The sequence below is a fragment of the Pleuronectes platessa genome, chromosome 10 (genome assembly GCF_947347685.1).
Source record: "Pleuronectes platessa chromosome 10, fPlePla1.1, whole genome shotgun sequence".
NCBI lineage: Eukaryota > Metazoa > Chordata > Actinopteri > Pleuronectiformes > Pleuronectidae > Pleuronectes > Pleuronectes platessa.
This window is the reverse complement of record NC_070635.1, coordinates 11,313,571-11,331,520: the sequence shown is the minus strand read 5'-3', so window position 1 is coordinate 11,331,520 and position 17,950 is coordinate 11,313,571. Positions and strand designations below refer to the sequence as shown.

General features: G+C 43.5%; 1 protein-coding gene across 2 annotated transcripts in view; it reads right to left on the bottom strand.

Annotated features, from left to right (window-relative positions):
* Positions 1–6,253: 6,253 nt before the first annotated feature.
* si:dkey-246i14.3 (ephrin A4) overlaps positions 6,254–17,950 on the bottom strand; it is a 31,061-nt gene continuing 19,364 nt past the window's right edge. The window contains exons 2-5 of one of the 2 annotated variants that reach the window (XM_053433277.1): positions 17,166–17,464; positions 13,182–13,250; positions 7,582–7,608; positions 6,254–6,882 (exon numbers count right to left, since the gene is read on the bottom strand). In XM_053433277.1, the coding sequence (XP_053289252.1) occupies positions 6,800–6,882; positions 7,582–7,608; positions 13,182–13,250; positions 17,166–17,464 (478 nt within the window). In that variant the 3' untranslated portion in view covers positions 6,254–6,799. The remainder of the gene's footprint in view (positions 6,883–7,581; positions 7,609–13,181; positions 13,251–17,165; positions 17,465–17,950) is intronic. The other variant, XM_053433278.1, reaches the window with a different exon arrangement.

The following is a 17,950-nucleotide window of genomic DNA, read 5'->3' as shown; positions in this document are numbered from 1 at the left end:
CCAGCAGTTTCATCTTCATCCTCCTTCAGTTGTCACTCCATCACTCTCACTTGGCTGTTTCATCCCTCATGCCTGTTTTTGGCTTCACCGCTTTATCCAATCACGATCCACCGTAGTCATCGCACCACTTCCTTCCTCGGTGCCTTTCCTTGTACTGTAACTCTGCATTTCTGCTCACTTCTTCTCATGAATTTTAAATCAATGTTTTGATTTCGACCTGAAGGACAGAGCCAGTGAAACATCCGGGGTGACATAGCGGGAGGAAATGGGTACTGACTTGCAGGGGCCTAAGATTGTCTGGAATGAAATGCTTTTTGTGCCGTCTTGTTTGCATATTTATTAATTTCTTCTTAAATTTTGCACACCTCTGCGATTGAAACAGGGTTTGTTTGAAATCTGGGAATAAAACATTCTTAAAATCCCGATACAGCAGCTTTTGTGTCATCTGAGAGCAAGTGGAACCAGCAGGGATAAAAATAGTCTATTTTTTCCCTGCCGTGCATATTTAAACTTAATTGGTTCTCCAAAGACAGGTTTGGCTCAGGTGGTGGGAGTAAGATCAGAGCAGCCACTTGAGGTGATGGGAGAATAAAAAAGAAGTGGGGTGATCAGAGTTTCCTCCTGGGTGTTGGGCCCATAATTCCTTGCTCCTCTCTCGGCACACTCCGGCATTTCTCTCCAAATCTCCCAGGTGGGAAGAAGTCATAACAGAATCGACAGAGCTAACGGTGTTTGTGATACGGACTCAGCACGACTTAGGGTCACACTTGGCACGACTCGGTGCGAAAACACGTGACAAGCCCTGATATCGGAGTGAACTCTCCCTTTCCGAGGCTCCTACGAGGGCCCGCCCCGGCGAACACGATGCTCTCCTCTGAAGGAATAGGTTCCTAATCCAATTCCTGAGCAGTTCCCGCAGTGTAAAACGAGACCTGAAGCAGCATGAGACAGCGATTCAGCCAGTGTCCTCGGAGGGGTGCTTAACACAGAGGATGAATAGACGCTTCATTGTCAGAAGGCATCAGGAGAGAAGGGTCTATGCAAATTACCAACCCATCTGCATGTAAAGTCAACCGACCAGAACACGGGAAATAGGATGTTCAGTATCAAAGTGTCTCACATTAAAAGTGGATGAAAGTGAGAGCGAAGAGGAGCGGGAGGGGAGGGAGGATGAAGAGGGAGGCTGCTCTGCTCGCTGCCATGCAAAGTGTGACTGACTGCACCTCGTTTGTGTCGGGTACTAAAGCCAGTCTAATAATCCGGAGTTTGTCACAGCTCGCCGTCCGGTCCATAGAACCAAGAGCCCCTGCTGGCAGCCGCACACATGGCACGCATTTAGAGATGCCTTTCACACAGGGGGGGCTCACTTTAATGTAAAGGGCCTGTGAAGCTGCGACCAGCAAACTGAAAGCTGATGAGGACAATTTCAGCTCAACTCCACTGGATCTCATTTGCGCTAGAAAGCCATAACTTCAACATGGGGCTGGGGAAACCGGAGGTGTTTAACAGGAAGGCCGAACTCGTCTCAACTGTTTCCTGCTTTTATAGATACGTACTGGTTATTACTTTTTTTTTCTTGATCATTACCATTATTTACCGTTATCATTATATGTCCAACATTCATGCACATAACTCCTTATTCAGAGAGATGCACATTAAAGTCATTGCTTGTTTAGTGTTAGCTCGGGAGCTTTGAGCAAAGCCACACATCGTTGAATAGATTTAGAAAATTGTTTCCTGTTCAATGTTTTTGTTTATAGACTGCAGACAGGGAAGGGAAAAGTTATGGGGCCAATCAGATTTCATTCGGGGTTGGTGCCACCCTGACCCAGCCCCCGGATCCGCCCCTGCTCAGGTAAAATGTTGTTCGATGTGAAAAACTAACGTTGGTGTTTATTCTATCATAATCGTTCTCATCCATATTTATCACTGTTTATGTGACACAATGAAAAACGCTCTATCATGAGCATATAGCAGAAATAAGAACAGTGTTATTGGTTACATGACTGGAGTTAAGGATGTGGAAAGACGTTTGACATAATCCGATCAAGTTAGTTTAGAAGTTATTTATACCTGAGAGGAAATAAAACCCCTGACTATTACTCATCACCTGGAAATGAAATTGCTGAACAAACAGAACAAAAGCAAGACAAATATTGCCTCTAACAGATTTGTATTGTATATCTTTTATTAAATGTGTGCACTAAATCACCTTATAAAGACTTAAGTTAATAAAAAACCTACAGCATTCATAAAAGCAGATTTTTTCAAAGCTGAATCTCTTGTAATGGGACATCTTTAATGAAGTCTGCATCTATTTTAATGGGTTATTGTCCTTCTCTAAATTTCGATCCACAAGTTAGCTCTGTATATTTGTGAAGTAACGTGTGGTATTAATCATGTCCGTTCTGATATATATTGCTAAGTTCTAAGGGTAGTATAAAATGGTCTTAAATTTGTCTGTGGCAAGTCAAGTGAAGCAAAACCTCTGAGACTAACAAGAGGAGAATATTCTTGGAAAGTGGACGTTCCTCTCGTTATAACCCACTTCACAGACTTAGCATCTTAAGTCCGTTTTTTACACTCCACTGCGTAATGGGTCAAATATTCACTCTGTGGGAAATATATATATATATATAAAGTGTCTGATTATAAAGTTTTTGAAAAAGTAGACGCAATGTGTGCAAGAGATGTCAAGTGGCATTATGCTGATTGGTGGAAACATGGTGCTTGATCCTGATCCCTGCACACAGAGCGGAGACGCTACCATGAGGAGTCAATAACACCCCACATTCCTGTTCACAGAGGTTCTGCTTGTCCACGCTCGGAGACACAACATTTTACATTCTGGGGAGATTGAGAGGTCAGAGGGTTTTGAAACTGGGATCCAGTCCCGTTTGAGGCAGAGAGATGTTTGGCAGTTGGCAGATGTGGACACTTATGAGCAGAAATGACAACCGTAGATTACATTACCGAGCTGGAAAGATAAGTGGAGCTGATTTGGCTGCACAAAGGTCATCAATTACGTGCACGATACCATTTCGGTAAAAACTGTATTAGTATTTAGATTGAAAAAGTAGAGAGAAAGCCTTTTCACTAATTCAATCCAAACCAATTATTCCTTTGGTTTAAAATAATGTATTTAAAGTTGAGTTTCCAACTGGCTGCTCTATATTTTTCATAATTCTCTAGCCTTTGTTCAACTGAACCCGATGAAGACTCCTAAAGACAGAAAACCAGCGTGGCCTTCACGTCACTACCCGGAGGACAGCAGTGCGCTTTCTGAAGGGATGCTGTGACTTCAATCAAACAATGAGAATACAAAAATAAATGAATTCAAAAATCTTATCACATCATATTGTGAAGGACAGCTCCTGCAGTGTGGAAGCTGCCTCGCCTCATTTCACTTCAATTCACCTCATTTCACCTTGTCAAATACTAACTGGTCAGAATTCACAGCAGGAAAATCTCTTCTGATCAAGATGTTGATTATACACTGAGAGACTCAAAAACATGCAGCCAAAATTAAAATTCAAGGGAGAGCTTGAGAAAATTGTCTATTCACTGCTGAACACTACAAGATGAGAAACCTTTTGCCTTGCAATGATTTGAAACCAAGATATTTCTATGTTAACAAGTTAAATGATATTTCTCATTACAAAAATTACTAAAAATAAATACATAAAATAGCTTGACACAAATTATTAAAAACATAATTAGCTTCTATTAATAGCCACTGGTAAGTATTTCTAACGACGTAATCAACACCAGGAACCCGAGCCTTAAATATCCAGAGGAGCAATTAAATACAGGCCAACTTGTGGCTACAGAACCTGCTGGGCTGAAATCTGATACAGCGTAATTACAGTGTAATTTGTGGAGAAGAGATCTGCAGTGTGGATATGCAATATGGATTTTTTTTTCTTTTCTTTCGTCAGACAGTTTCAAACTAATATTGTTTTTGCCAGAAATTGTTTACGATCAGTCGAATTTCGTGATTTTCTAAATTTAAATAATCTGTCCACATCTGTCCATAATTATAAAGTTTATTTTGAAGGGGGAGTTAATTCGGCAGAAGTTTTCCAAGAGAAGAAGTTATTAACATGAGAAAAACCTTTGGTAAACATTTCCTGTTGGAAAATCAAAGTTAAAACGTCAAAAAACTCTGTCACAGATTCATCTAAAGGTTTTTTAGGTTTGTTCATGCTCTTGCTGGAACAAACAATTGCAACACGAGAGATAGGAGTGGACTGCCGCTGCGGTTTAAAGTCCTTTCCCCCCCGATGAGTTACACGCTGACTTCCTCCTTCGCGGTGGAGCAAAGAATGAAAACATGGGCTTCGGAAATGTATACATGAAGGTCAGAATCATAGCCAGTTCATAACAACATGCCTCTGCAGTGACAAACATGTCATCAGAAAGGATCATAAACCATGAAATAGGAGCATTAGCTCTATTATCCAGGAAATTGCCTTTCTGGCTTCACAAGAGGCTCAACATTAAAGCCTATATAAATTGAAATGTATTTACAGCTAATTTGGACATAAACTTCTATATTTAAAGCACAAAACAAACATCGCACCCCCCCTCGCTCTGTATTCAGCCCCCGGTCCTGTGTTTGGTGAAAATAAATACAGTAAGCACTCTAAGGTCTGTGTATTGGTGTTCAGGGTCTATTAATACCGGGAGTCCATTGGGTATCTGAGTCTTATCAGGCGGCCTGTAGATAAAAAACTCAGCTCAATATTCAACGAGGTTACTCAGATTACAATGGCCTCTTACACCACAAGGTCATTTCCAGTCCCAGTAGTCTCCTTATCTCCATACTCCTGTGTATTACACCCAAGTGTGTGTTCCACAAATAAAGTTATTTGTGTGAGTGTGTTGTCACTGTCGACAGTTAAATTATGACCGACTCATTGTTTTAATGCAATCGAATTTATTTTGACGTGCCACGTAAAAAAAAAAAAGGCTCAGATTGCGGTTGGCTCTTCACAGAAGAAGCTACATTTTTCACGAAAATGTGAAACGCGTTACACAAACACACATAAAGAAATCAACATCATAATCCTACAAGTACATGATTGTAAAATTCTACATCGTTCAAATTAAACATTTTTCAAACATCCGTTCTCAGCACCCATTTTGGAAAAAAACATGAAACAACGGCACGACTGGTGCGATGAGGAAAACAAATATATTAAGTGCTAACAATGTAGTATTTTTTTTAGAATAAACTATATAATTAATCTAAAGATTTTTCTGATCTCAAATCACTAAAATATTGTGGGGAAATAATTATTTTACCATATATATAGATATATAAGCTTAATTTAATTTCTTTAAGAAAATCCACTGATTTATTTTCTTCAATTACAATCTTAAAATTAAGTAAATTAATATTGAATTAATTATAATATTTCCTCGATCAATGACAGTCAAGAAGAGCCATTTCTTAATACAAAACGAATGGCAGTCCAAATTAAATAAATTCCACCGTTAAATCCTTTCACTTGGGAAAATACATTGTAGCAAAGCATATTGACAAGAATCCAGTAAATCCATTTTACCCAGAATATAAATCATTGTCTGTGTCGGTAAAAAAGCAATTATTTCCACATGTTTGCGTTCAAATATCAGATCTTACTAAATCACTGACTTGTACAGTTAATACATCTTATTGTGCAGAATATATTAACTATACAGTAAAAGCTAACATCGAGAATCCTGTGAAAACAATAAACAACGCAAGGAACAAAATGCTTGTGTGTACATCTACACATATGGTTGTCCTCCTCAGTGGTCTGCAGTGTGTTCAGTGAAGATCAACATGCTGATGCTCTCTCCGTTTACCCATAACCCCCTCTGTTCTGGAGCAGACAGAGGGCTGGGGAGGCAGAACAACAGGGGGTCCAGTCAGAGAGGAACAATCTTAGTCCCAGGTGCCATTATGACCATATACCACCACGATCTAGTGTCCAGTTTCTGGGTTCAGGGCCAACCCAGTCCAATTCCAGTTAAACCAGTCTGATCCCAGTAGGGGGCGCAGGAGCTTTTCCTGACTTTTCCAGAATATTCCCCATTTCTCCTAAAAAGCCTTTTCCAAGAAATCTAATTAGATTTAAAAACACATTTAACATTCTCAGATGTAAACTAGGCAGTTAATTATCTGCGTCTGCCCATATCCAGCATAACGGGAAAGAAAAGAGAGTCGCCAGCTGACTGATCGACCTCCAACCTGAGCCACTCAGTGCAATAGAACGTGTTTATTTGGCCAATTCTCAACTGGAGACAGGTTTAGAACACAAACAAAAAAAGCAAATAAAAGAAACTAAGTAGAAAAGGAAAAACAGGATAAGAAACAGAAATGAAAAACTGAGAGAACTTTGTTGGAACACATCCGGACAGACTCATTGTTCTTCTGGCAGAGGCAGACTGGGATATGATTCTCATGAGTAGGCCAAAGCCCTGTGTGTATTATTCTGAGCTGCTACTTACACAACAAGTGACAGGAGGAAATAACAAGAAATGAATCACAGTGATTCGGTAAATCAGTCCCTGAGTCACCGTGGCCCCCGTTTCCGAAGAGAAATCCCCAACATGATTCTTCCTGGAATATCACAGGTCAAACACTCACAAGGTAATGTTGGTCATTTGCAATAGCTTAGTGTAGATTGCATTGTGTCATTCGCTGTCTGAGCGCAGATTGCATTGTGTACTTGATCGTCTGAGTAGCGACTCCTGATCCTTACGGGGAGCAGGAGGCGAGGTCGGTGGTGAGGACGGATGAGGGGGGGGGTCAGGTGGTCAGCAGGTGAAGGCTGAGGATGAGGAGGAGTGGAGCTGTCCGCAGTGAGGAAGCACTACTCAGAGGTGCGGTTACTGAAAGAGAGAGATGGAAACTTGCATGAGAACGTGTGTGTGATATACACTGTTTGATATAAAGTGACTGGACACGAGTTTCTTCTGATCTGTGGCTGTTTTCCAAATTAAGAGCATCTGATTTTTGAAATCTTCAATAGTCTGGGGAAGGATCTTCATTTTCTAACTTGCCCCGGCCTGCGCAGAGCCCTGACCTCAATCCTATCCGTCGCACTGCGCTCCGGATCTTATTGCCTGACATCTGTGGCCGACCACAGTGATGTGTCTTGTGGCTGAATGGGATCAAAGATCTCCGCAGCCAGGGTCTAAATTACTGTAGAACAACTTCCCAGCAGAGAGGAGGTTGTTATTGCAGTGCATTAATGCTCATGGTTTTGGTCAGATGAGTTCAAGAAGCACATGTGGGCGTAATGAGTGGCTGTGCACATTCTCTGTTTGGGATGTTTTTTCCGTTTCAACCTATTTCTGTTACTTGATTAGGCAACATTTGCTTTATGCATTTTTTGTGTTTCTTCTTTATGTGAATTTTGTGCCACATTCCGGCCCTTGCTGTAATTAAATAAAGCACATTTGAACTTCAGAGAAAAAGACGAGAGACCCAGATGAGACTCGTTCACTGTAATCAACGATAAAGAGGTTCATCGTTAAAAGCTTCTGAAACTCAAGAAATAAAATTAGATTTAAAATGCTGCATCTCACCTTGTGTTTGTTTCGAACCCTCCGCTGCTGTAATGAGAGAGAGAGAGAGAGCAGGGGGAGAGAGAGATTCATATAAAGTTGAGGCAAAGAAACAAGTTGCTGATTAGTCATTTCTTGTGCTTAACTTTCTCCATGCAGCTTCTGCTTTGTGGAACAAAAAGGAGCAAGAAACAGACAAATGACCAGGGGAAGGTATTTACCATTACTCAAAGCCTAACGCCGTGAAAAATGAGTCCTGACTGGCTGTGCAATCCTAAATATGTCCCCCATGCAAATTCTCTTAAAGGTCGGATAAAAAAAGGAGCTCGAGAAGCAAGGCAACAGGAAAATATAGTGTTATGTAAATGAAAGAGGGAGCAAGAGTGATCGAGATTATAAAGAGCGGATATAGGAAATGAAAAAGAAAAGGGCGGGGGGAGAAAAACAAGAAAATTCAAAATGACAGAGCGAAACCAAGAAGTGGACAGAAGATGAAAGGAAGAGTGGTGGAGACTCAAGTGAGAAAAGTACGGCGAGAAAAAAAGAAGGTTGGAAAGATTGAAACAAGGTCAGACAGAGAGAGAGAGAGAGAAGGGAGGGAGGGAGGGAGAGAAGGAGACGGGATAGGGGGGGGGGGGGGGTGTTTGTGTCTGGGCGTCACTTTCTCAGCAGGGGGCTGGACTAAAAGGAAATAATGGGGGACGGATGGAGGAATGGTGGGACGGAGGAGTGGGAGAGCTGGAGGGGAAAATGCAGGTATAGTGAGGCTGAAAGAGAGGAAACGCTTAAATCTCCTCAGAAAGGAGAGGTGGCGTGAAGCGTCTGTGAGAGAAGACAGGGGGGGGGGGTCAGGAAACACGGATGAGGCTGCACAATCTCAGCTGTTATTATATCGATCTACAGCCCCGAGCCCACCTCACACAGACACACAGACACGCACCTACACACACGTCGGAGAAAACTACCACCTCTCCGCATCCCATAGCGATTGACTGAGATTAGGAGAGAGGAAATGGGACGCTCTATCTCATCTGTAACAGTACAGCCACGCAGAGACAGAGGGTTTATGAAATGGAGGCTTAGCAGAGCAGCGTTTGTCTCTGTAATATCTGTCTTGTAGCTACAGGTCCCTGCAGCAACACGTCGCTCCCACAGACATGAGCCACTAAATTACTCCCAGGTTTTGTATAGCTAACGACCATCGAGGGGTTAACGAAGCATTAAATAGCATGCTGCGTCTGGGCCTCTCGCTGGGCCACTGTGTGTTTGTCTGTGTGTGTGTCTGAGGGTCTGTGTGTGTGTGTGTGTCTGAGGGTTTGTGTGCGTGTTTGTGGGGGAAAATATAAATCAAAGCAAACAGAAAAGATAATACTGAAACACTTCCTGCTTAATAGAGCGGCTGCTGTACTTGCATAAAATTTAACAAAAAATGATGTCAATGAGGTTACATTTTAAGAATATATGTATTTCTGATATCAAAATGTATTTGAATGCAATTTTATCACCAAAGTTAAATAAAAGTTCTTTTAATTTCAAATTGTGTTGATAAAACATTAACATAAAAAGTGTAAAATCTTTACTTTTTTGCAAAAAATATTTTTAATTAATAAAACTTCTAAAAACTAATATAAATATAGCATTTATAAGTTCAAACTTTACAATTTTTTGTGATTGTAGATATTTTCGATGAGCGAACGATTATGTAAAAAAAAAAAAGCTGTATAAAAAGACTGACAGATATATTTTTAATATTAGATTTATATTTAAGTCGAGGGAAGCTATAGTGTGCGCTGTCACTTAGTGTGTGTGTGTGTAACGCGGCGAGTTCACGAAACGCGAACCCGCTCATGAAAAATGCCTCGTGTTTACCCGGCTGTGTGTGATATGTGTGTTTTGATCCGGCTTTGATCTCATCATTTGTGCAAAAATCGGAGGACGCCCATTTGTGTCAACGTCTTAATTTTGGACATGGCGAGCTCCAGCACAAAATGGCGTCCGCGGTGGCGTGACTGAGAGCAGTGCCTTTTTCTGCACTGCAGTCAGAAACATGCAGCCAGTGTAACTGTACATGCACAACTATGGCTAAGTGTGTGTGAGTGTGTATGTGTGTGCGCGCGCTTGTGTGTGTGTGTGTATCTCCAGTCAGCAGAACGCCCCACTGCAGAGACAGACAATGTTCCACCATTCCACCTCTCCTCACACGCCGCCATTTTACACACACAGGAGCTAATGCTAACTGAGCTTGACTGCTAACCAGACTAAAAGAGAAACATTTGTTAAAAGAGAAGAAACACAAAATAACAAAGCGAGTTGGCAAAAGCGGCGAAAGTCAAATTTTTATAGAGTTCTTGGTCTAAGAGAGTTTGGCTGGGCAGACTGTGCGCGTTCATGTGTGTGTTTAAGCTCGGTCGGTTTGTGTGTGTGTGTTTAAGTGTGTGTGTGTGTGTCAGGTTCCGAGGGTACAAAGGTATTTGGGCGAGAGTGGAGGGGGTGAAGGAGGGCAGAGAGGAAAGTCTAAAAAAACAGCGAGAGGAAAAAGGAGACACAAAGTGGGGAAAACGGTGAAGCTCTCCAAACTTAAATGAGAGCAATGGACTCGTCACAGCGGGGGAACGAGAAGAAAAAAAAACGAGAAGAGAGATGGAGGGAAAAAGGGAATCAATTAGAGGGAGGAGAGTTGGTCCATAATGGTTTCTCGCAGTGGGACGGCAGCAAAAGGGAAAGACAGAGTGACAAGGAGAACAGGGGGATACACAACAGGAGGAGTTTTGGGGAGACGTTGCAGTGGAAAAATGGAAGAAAAACTATTAAAAAAAAAGGTAAGTGTGGAGTAAGAGGCGAAGCGAGCAGGTCAAAGACGCAATAGAGGGGCTGCAGGGTGCCGGAGACTTCACATGGCAGCACTCTGCCGATTCGGAGGCTTGTTTTCTGATGCAACACAGACTCAAGCACCTTTCAGCGAAGCCTCGCTCTCTGGCATGATTCATGACAGAGTGGAGTTCAAATAAACATCACATCCTCGCTCACATCGCTATTCTGAAAAACCCAACGAAAAAGAAAAGAAACGGCTTCACAGTACTCCAAGCAAAAGCCAGGATGGGAAGAATAAAAAACAAGGAACATCACACACACACACACACACTCACACACACAAACACAGAGGATGTCATTAGGAGCCTCCTGTGTCACTGCAACTGTCCTGCCTGGTGTGTCGTGTTCTTGGGATAAATTAAGGCGATAAACACACACGTTCACACACTGGAGAGGAAGCAGAGGGGCCGGAGAGAGGTAGCTGACCTTGGAGCAATGACACTAGTGTACCTGACGGGCCCTCGCACTGTCACCACTCTGTCCTTCAGACCAGGGTGAAGCAGGTATGTGTGTGTCTGCACCCAGTGGTAATTAATTGAAACACCCACAACAGGGCATCCCCAAGTGGAACTACTTTTTAGTTTGGGTAGAAAAGAAGGGAGGGAGGTGCAGGTTTTGAAGTTCAGATAAGAGACGAGATATAGCTGAAGGACGAGAGCCGCTGCCTTCCCCTCTCTCTCTCTCTCACACACACACACACTGACACACACTGGATGTACAGGCACGGCGCGTCCTGCCTGCCATGCTGCCTGTCAGATAAAAGGGAACCTGAGCAGGAAGGAACCAGGGAGTATGTGAGGTGTTACCACAGGGAACAACACAACAACAGCTGTGGGGAAACTGCCACTAATGGACAGTCAAAGAGCGAGAGAGAGAGAGAGAGAGCGAGAGAGCGAGAGACCCTCCAACTCTCCTTCATCACCTCCCTCATCCATCTCAGTCGCTCTCCCCTCTCCAGCTGCGCGTGTTCTCGTCCCAACGCACTCGCCGCTCAGCGTGTACACGACAGAGACGGAGCGTAGAAACAGGGACGGCTCGGGAGAGTCGGAGAATAGCTGTAAAACAGATATGGGGGAAGGTGAGGGGGGGGTGGGGCGGAGTCAAATGAGGGTGGGGGGGGGGGGGGGGGGGCTGGGCGGCGAGGAAGTGTATGAGACTCGCCATGGATGGTGCCTAGATTAGTTTTGCTCCAGTAGCGAAAGATCATAAAAACTGAGGAAGGGAGGTTAGAGCTGAGGAGACAGAGAGAAGGGGAGGATTAGTGCCACTTCAGGAATGACAAGAGTGGAGAGAAAGAACAGGAGGCTGGAGCGGTGGAGAGGGGGGGTGAGGGAGGATGAGCGGGGAGGGGGGAGACAGACAGACAGACGGGGGAGGACGAGGAAAGGGAGAACCCCAAATTTAGTCGGGATTAAAGTTGGTGAAGGGACAGGATGAGAGGGAGAGAGAAAAAGGAAACAGTGGATAGAAGTGTGAGCGTCTTTGTAGGTAGAAGTTTCTTTTTAATGTAAAAGGGTGTCAGCTTTAAAGTCAAGTGTGTGTGTGTGTGTGTGTGTGTGTGTGTGTGTGTGTGTGTGTGTGTGTGTGTGTGTGTGTGTCTCAGCATACATAATCCACGCGATATCAAATATTTTGATTCATTCCGGCTCAGATACGCTGATGTGGGAATTCTGTCAGAAGGTCAAGACCACATTAGCATTTCCACACTGCACAACTATCTGTGGTATTTCTAATTAATGACAGCAGGATAATTAACATGTAAAAAAAGAAGTCATCAGCCTTCACTCTGGTAATAACTGAGCAAATGACTCCTCGTCTCGCACTGCAACCGGGATGGCATTTACAAATCCACAAGAGACGGATCGGGCTTTTCTTTTTATTCCAGGTTTTTTAATATTTTCTTTTCCTTGAAGCCAAACTGACTCCCATTTAATCAAGGTGGCGGGTATGGGAGGAATTTGCTATTGAAGGCATGTGGGAACGTAGTGGTAACTTCTCGTACACACACACACACGTAGGGACACACAACCAAAGTGTGTTAGTTCAGAATGGGACAGCACGACAAGCACCCTGCAGATAGCACTGGGATGGGAACTGGGACAGACGTCTCGGAAATCACACACACACCAACTTGAACAAATTAAACTGCCAGAGGACACACGCAAAGAACACTAGACTCATGCAGGAGGTCCACAGACACAAGACTTGTCATAGTAATGCTCACTCGCACTCACACACACGCACATGCACACACACTAACAACTGTACAGGGATTCCCACAGTGACTGGGCAACATTCCCAACCGGAACAGGCAGCTCACTGGACTGGAAGACTAACGTTGCTCCAGGCGGGCTCTGGATTATATCAACTCTGGGAATTCCACCCAGGGCGATGGAGAGTGGGAGAATGTGGGGGACAAGGAGGTAAAAAAAAAAAGCTAAAGGGGAGGCGAAGAGAGAAGAAGAGGGTTGCACTTTAAAAAAATTCAATCTGATTAGATTAAAAAAGCCAAAATGGAGAGATGAGTGCTGTTTTTAAAAGACTCATCCCCCCGGGTGATGTCGATGCAAAAAACATGGAGCATTAGAGCCTCAGACTTTGTGAGAAGGAGAGAAGGGTAACGCGATAAGTTGCGGTTTATGCACGATGCTGGACCGTCCTGATAGCAGAGATCTGAGCTGCTGAGAGTTCCTTGGTGCACAGAGGAGAAGCATGAAAGGAGGAGCAGATGAAAAGAGGAGTGTACTCACTGGGCTCACAACACACAGTGACACGCAACTTCATACATGGCAGAACAGGCCCTTCATCTGTGGGTAGAGCTGCAAAGAACAAAAAAAGAGAAAAGGTGTAGATGAGCAACTTGAAGCCAATAACATATTCTCAAAAAGTGTTAAATAAAAGATATTTGCTGGATGGAGTGCTTCCATCAAATCTCTACTTGTGAAAAATTCTGATTATGAGCCCAACAGCGAGGTTGTTTTCCTGGTTTCACCACATCAATACCTCATGATAGCAGGATAAAGAATTACACCATCTCGCTGTGTCACGGAGACTTGACACACATCGCACTTACCTACGCAGCTAAATAAAAACAATAAAACACACAATTGAGAGTGAAGCCATAAAAGCAGGCGACAGCTCCGATATCAGTTCTGAACACGGCTCACATGGGAAAACATCAACTATATTACCTGTCGGTTCAGCATCGGTTCTACAAAACAAATCTGTCTGGAAAGTGCATTTAAAGGGCTTTATATTTGAATAACTCACAAACAGCTGCTAACTCAACAGGGAGCCGGTGCACAAGCTGAGCATATGATGGCAAACAGTCTGTCTCACTTCTGGTTATCAATTCAAGAGGTGGGACTACGGCATTGCTCAATATTAACGGTTTAAATCAACACACACACATGCACAGAACTCATAGATCATGGTGACTCATATGAAGTCCCCATGATCTTTACCTTTGAGCCCTGAGATAAAATCTTTGAGTGCATGCGACAAAAACATATTTTGTGAGACGACCTTGAACTTGACCTTTTACCACCCAAATCATTGGTGAATTTAAGTGACTATTTGTGCAAAATTTGAAAGGGTTTTCTCATGACACGTTCACAAGGTTAAAAAAGGGTTTCGCGAGGACACCGTCACCTCGAGTTTATCCTGGAGCCAAACTGAACCTTTTGGGCATTCTTGAAATATCAGGTCCACAGGAATGGGACAGACAGACAGACAGAGAGACAAGCCTCAGGGGCATTACACATTATCATTACTTTAAGGAGAAGTTTCATATATTGTATTACGGACCCTAACATTGCAGAAGAATGAAGAACTACTGTATGCAGAACAATATCACAGCAGAAAGGAAATTAAAAATTGATTGAAAACACCCAGACTCTTGATCACTCCCTTGTTCACTCATTCAGTTACCACTCCCAGTATAATCGACAATTAGTGGTTTACGGTACATTGAGCGGATAATTAAGATTTCAAACACTGAGCTTATTAATCACTGTCGTTTCCTGTCATCACTGACAAGTGTATTGTCATTGGAGTCTTTGGCAGAAAGCCTTTTTGTTGCATTGTGGCATTTTGAGGCCACTAGTGGATTATTCACTCAGAATTCAGACTTTCACACAGGGATTGATTTAGCAGTTTATTTTTCAGAGTTGTAAAAGTGCAGCAGGACTCAGTCCACAGACCCCTGCAGCCCCCGCTGCTGCTCACAGAGCTGTTCACCTGTTCATCCACAGGTTGGTGAAGCTCGACTCAGCACACAGAAACCTGAACTGGAGAAGTCGCCGTTGTCGTCATAGACAATGACTGCACTCTGGTCCCCTTTGTGATTCAGCATTAGCCTTGAAGAAAATACGGGCGTCTTCATCAGGTTTTAATGGGTTTTGGAAACTTGTATGTGTTGTGTGCACCTGTAAATCTACTTTCATTGTGGTTTGGGGCAACATTGAACTAGTTATTTGCATCATTTTAAAATGCTAAAACTAAAAGGTTTTGGTGCTTTGAAGTCTTTGGTTCAGCAGCTGACTGCAGAGGATGTTAAGGTGTTTCCTGTTTGTGGGGATCCAGACATGCAGATCCACTGGGCAGCGGGTCAGTGACCCACAGACCCAGTGGCTTGTCAGTGTCATAGTCTGTGGGAGCCAGTGAGAGGAGCTGAGCCCAGCTCAGACTGAGCCAGCTAATGCCATTAGTGTTTCTAATACTATTGTACTGTTCTCCCAGGCTAATGCCCTTATAGTGTCTCCAGTGCTGCGGGCCCATTCAGCTCACAGACCCCAGAGCCAGACATTTGGACCAACTTTACGCCTTATCTTTGATGTGGACAAAACACACACAATCGCTCTGAGCCTGATGCGGCCCGACCAGGGGTGGGGGGGGGCACCCATTGTTGCTTCTCTGTGAACTGGCCTGAGCAACCACAATAGGCCAGTGTGTGTGTGTGTGTGTGTGTACATATATACATGCGTGTGTGTTAGCGTGTGTGTGTGTGGAACCACTCTCTCATGCCCTCACAATGCTCCATTGTCCTTCAGACCGCAACAGTAATTTATGTAAAGATTCTTTCTCTCCTTTAGTCTCATCTATCCCTTTTCTCCGTCGCTTTTGTTGCTCTCCCTTTTCTTCCTCCAGTGTGGATTCCACTCATCTGGCCTCTCTCATCCCTCTCTCCCCCCTCCCCTTCCTGTACTGTCAGACTGTGTCCATCTTTTGCTCTTTCTCTCCCTCTGTCACTCCTCCACGCTTCTCTACCTCTGTCTGCTTCTCTGCCTGCCTTTTTTTTCTCCTTCCCCTTCACTGTCGTCACGTATTGATCTCCATTTCTTCCTCCTACACTTTGCGGCCCCTCTGTCTCTTTGTTGTCACCCTTCCATAGCGCGCATTCACTTGACTCTTTCATTCTCTGCCTTGTTTCATGTCCTCCCCCTCTTGGTTGGACTGACACCAGGAGTTGTACAAAGTGGGAAAAAAGAAAATGTAAACTGATTTTACAGCCACTAAGCCATCTCCTGTCTCTCTCCCTCCCTTTGCTCCTCCACTGGGTTGAAATAAACGAGTGAGGAGCGCAGACGCTGCACTGGAGAAACAGGAGAGCATCACTAAAACTCAGTAAGGGCCTAAAAGGATTAAATCGGATTCAGTGTGAATTTATGGAAAGATATTAAATCCATATGCTGCTGTTTGCAAGAACTCAACACTGGTTAAAGACGCCTCACCCCTTAAAAGACTGGGGCTGCCTGCTCACATGCTTTAACACCGGTGTCTTTGCACAGGCTGATGAAGTGAAACATCAAATATTTACACATCTTCTCTCTTTTTGGGTCGTTTTACTCGGCTCTCAGGATATGGAGCCCGGAGCGAATGATCATTGTTTCACTAAAAAATACATTTATCACAAAAACTCTTAAAAACACTTTTCAGCCTAGTTGGAATCACACAAGTCTTGTGATCAAGGTTGAGTATTAAACTTCAGTGCTTTTTAAATGTGGACTGTTGTAATAAAACCATAATTTTATGAACTGATAGGATTTGACACACATGTTAGCTGTTTAAAAGCTTGATTTTGTTTAATAAGCCATTAGTCATTGATGAAGGTTTTTTTTCGCCTTTTGCCAAATCCAACTTTAGACTACATACACAACTTGTACGTGCGGTCCTCTCTGATTGGCTGCTGTTGTCGCCATCGTCTGGATATTCCGCCTGCTAGAGGAAGTGCTGTGTTGACGAGCCTCTCTAATCAGGTCTTTGAAGAGATCACTCATGGTGATTGGAGAATGCAGATTCAGCTCTGATCTGGGGCTTTTGTCAGTGAGTTGCAAAAATGTGTTGTGAGGGGAACATCTGGTAGAGCGAAACTGAAACCATTTGGGTATTTGACTGTCGGCTCTTTGGGATGTCATCTCGAGCTTTAGGAAATGTAATTGTCGATATTACTTCCACCTAGTAGGTGCTTTTGTTTGTTTGTCTATAAGCAAGATTACACAAAATTTAAAGGAAGAATTTCCCAAAAGCTTGGTAAAAGGATATGGTATGAAAAATTAAATTTGGTGCAAATCCAGAGCTGGATTTTAGTTTTTTGAAAACTGCATGGATTGAAAAAATATCCAGTTTTTATGAAAATGTCAAATTTGGTGAAGCTGGATTGAATATAAGGGGATTTGTGGGCCTTGGCGGAGATATATAGGTTTATATGATGTATGTATGTATACTTTACTTACAGCTGTAGTAGTAGTGGTGCCCTGGGAGAAACTCAAACCCCAGTGAGAAGGGTGTGAACCTCTGGATCTTCTCAGAGAAGTGCACCGGTCCAAATGGAGCAAAGGGGGTGTTACACTCCCATCTCTTGATCGCTCCTTTGGTCTCCACGCAGCCCTGGAACGTTGCCTCCCCCAACAGGTAGAGGGCCAGAGTCTCCGGCTGCCGGGGGCCCAGGGTTTCCTTGTTGGGGAAGTGGGGGCAGATGATGTCCAGGTAGTCGTTCAGATTCACCTGGATGGACAGATCTCCTGCCGTTAACCTGGAATGCAGAAAGACAATGTCGTTAATATTTCACGTGGCGATCACAGAGTGATACGTGACTGAAGGGAAAAGAGAGTTGGTGATTAAGCATAGACAGACAGAGAAGGTAATTCCTTTGCGCCTGGAGGAATGTGGATAGTTCCAGCAGATTGATCGTTCATCAATATTACATATGACAATTACACAGGGTCATAAAGCGGAGTGCGAGTGTTAAAGGATGTTTGGGGATTTGATGCACAATGATACATGTTCATTTCATTTCCAGACTGGCAAGGGAACAGTGTTTAGAGACAGATAGAAATCCTTGTATGCTAATCAAAACATCTGAGGGGAATTCAGTGTAAAATAAAGCCGACTCGCTCCGCTCTCCCCTCTCCCTCTACACACACACACACAGGCGTGTACGGACTGAAGTGGACGTGCGTGTGCATGCACAACCGTGTCTTCAGTCAAGGTTGACTGGCTTCAGGCATAACAACAACTC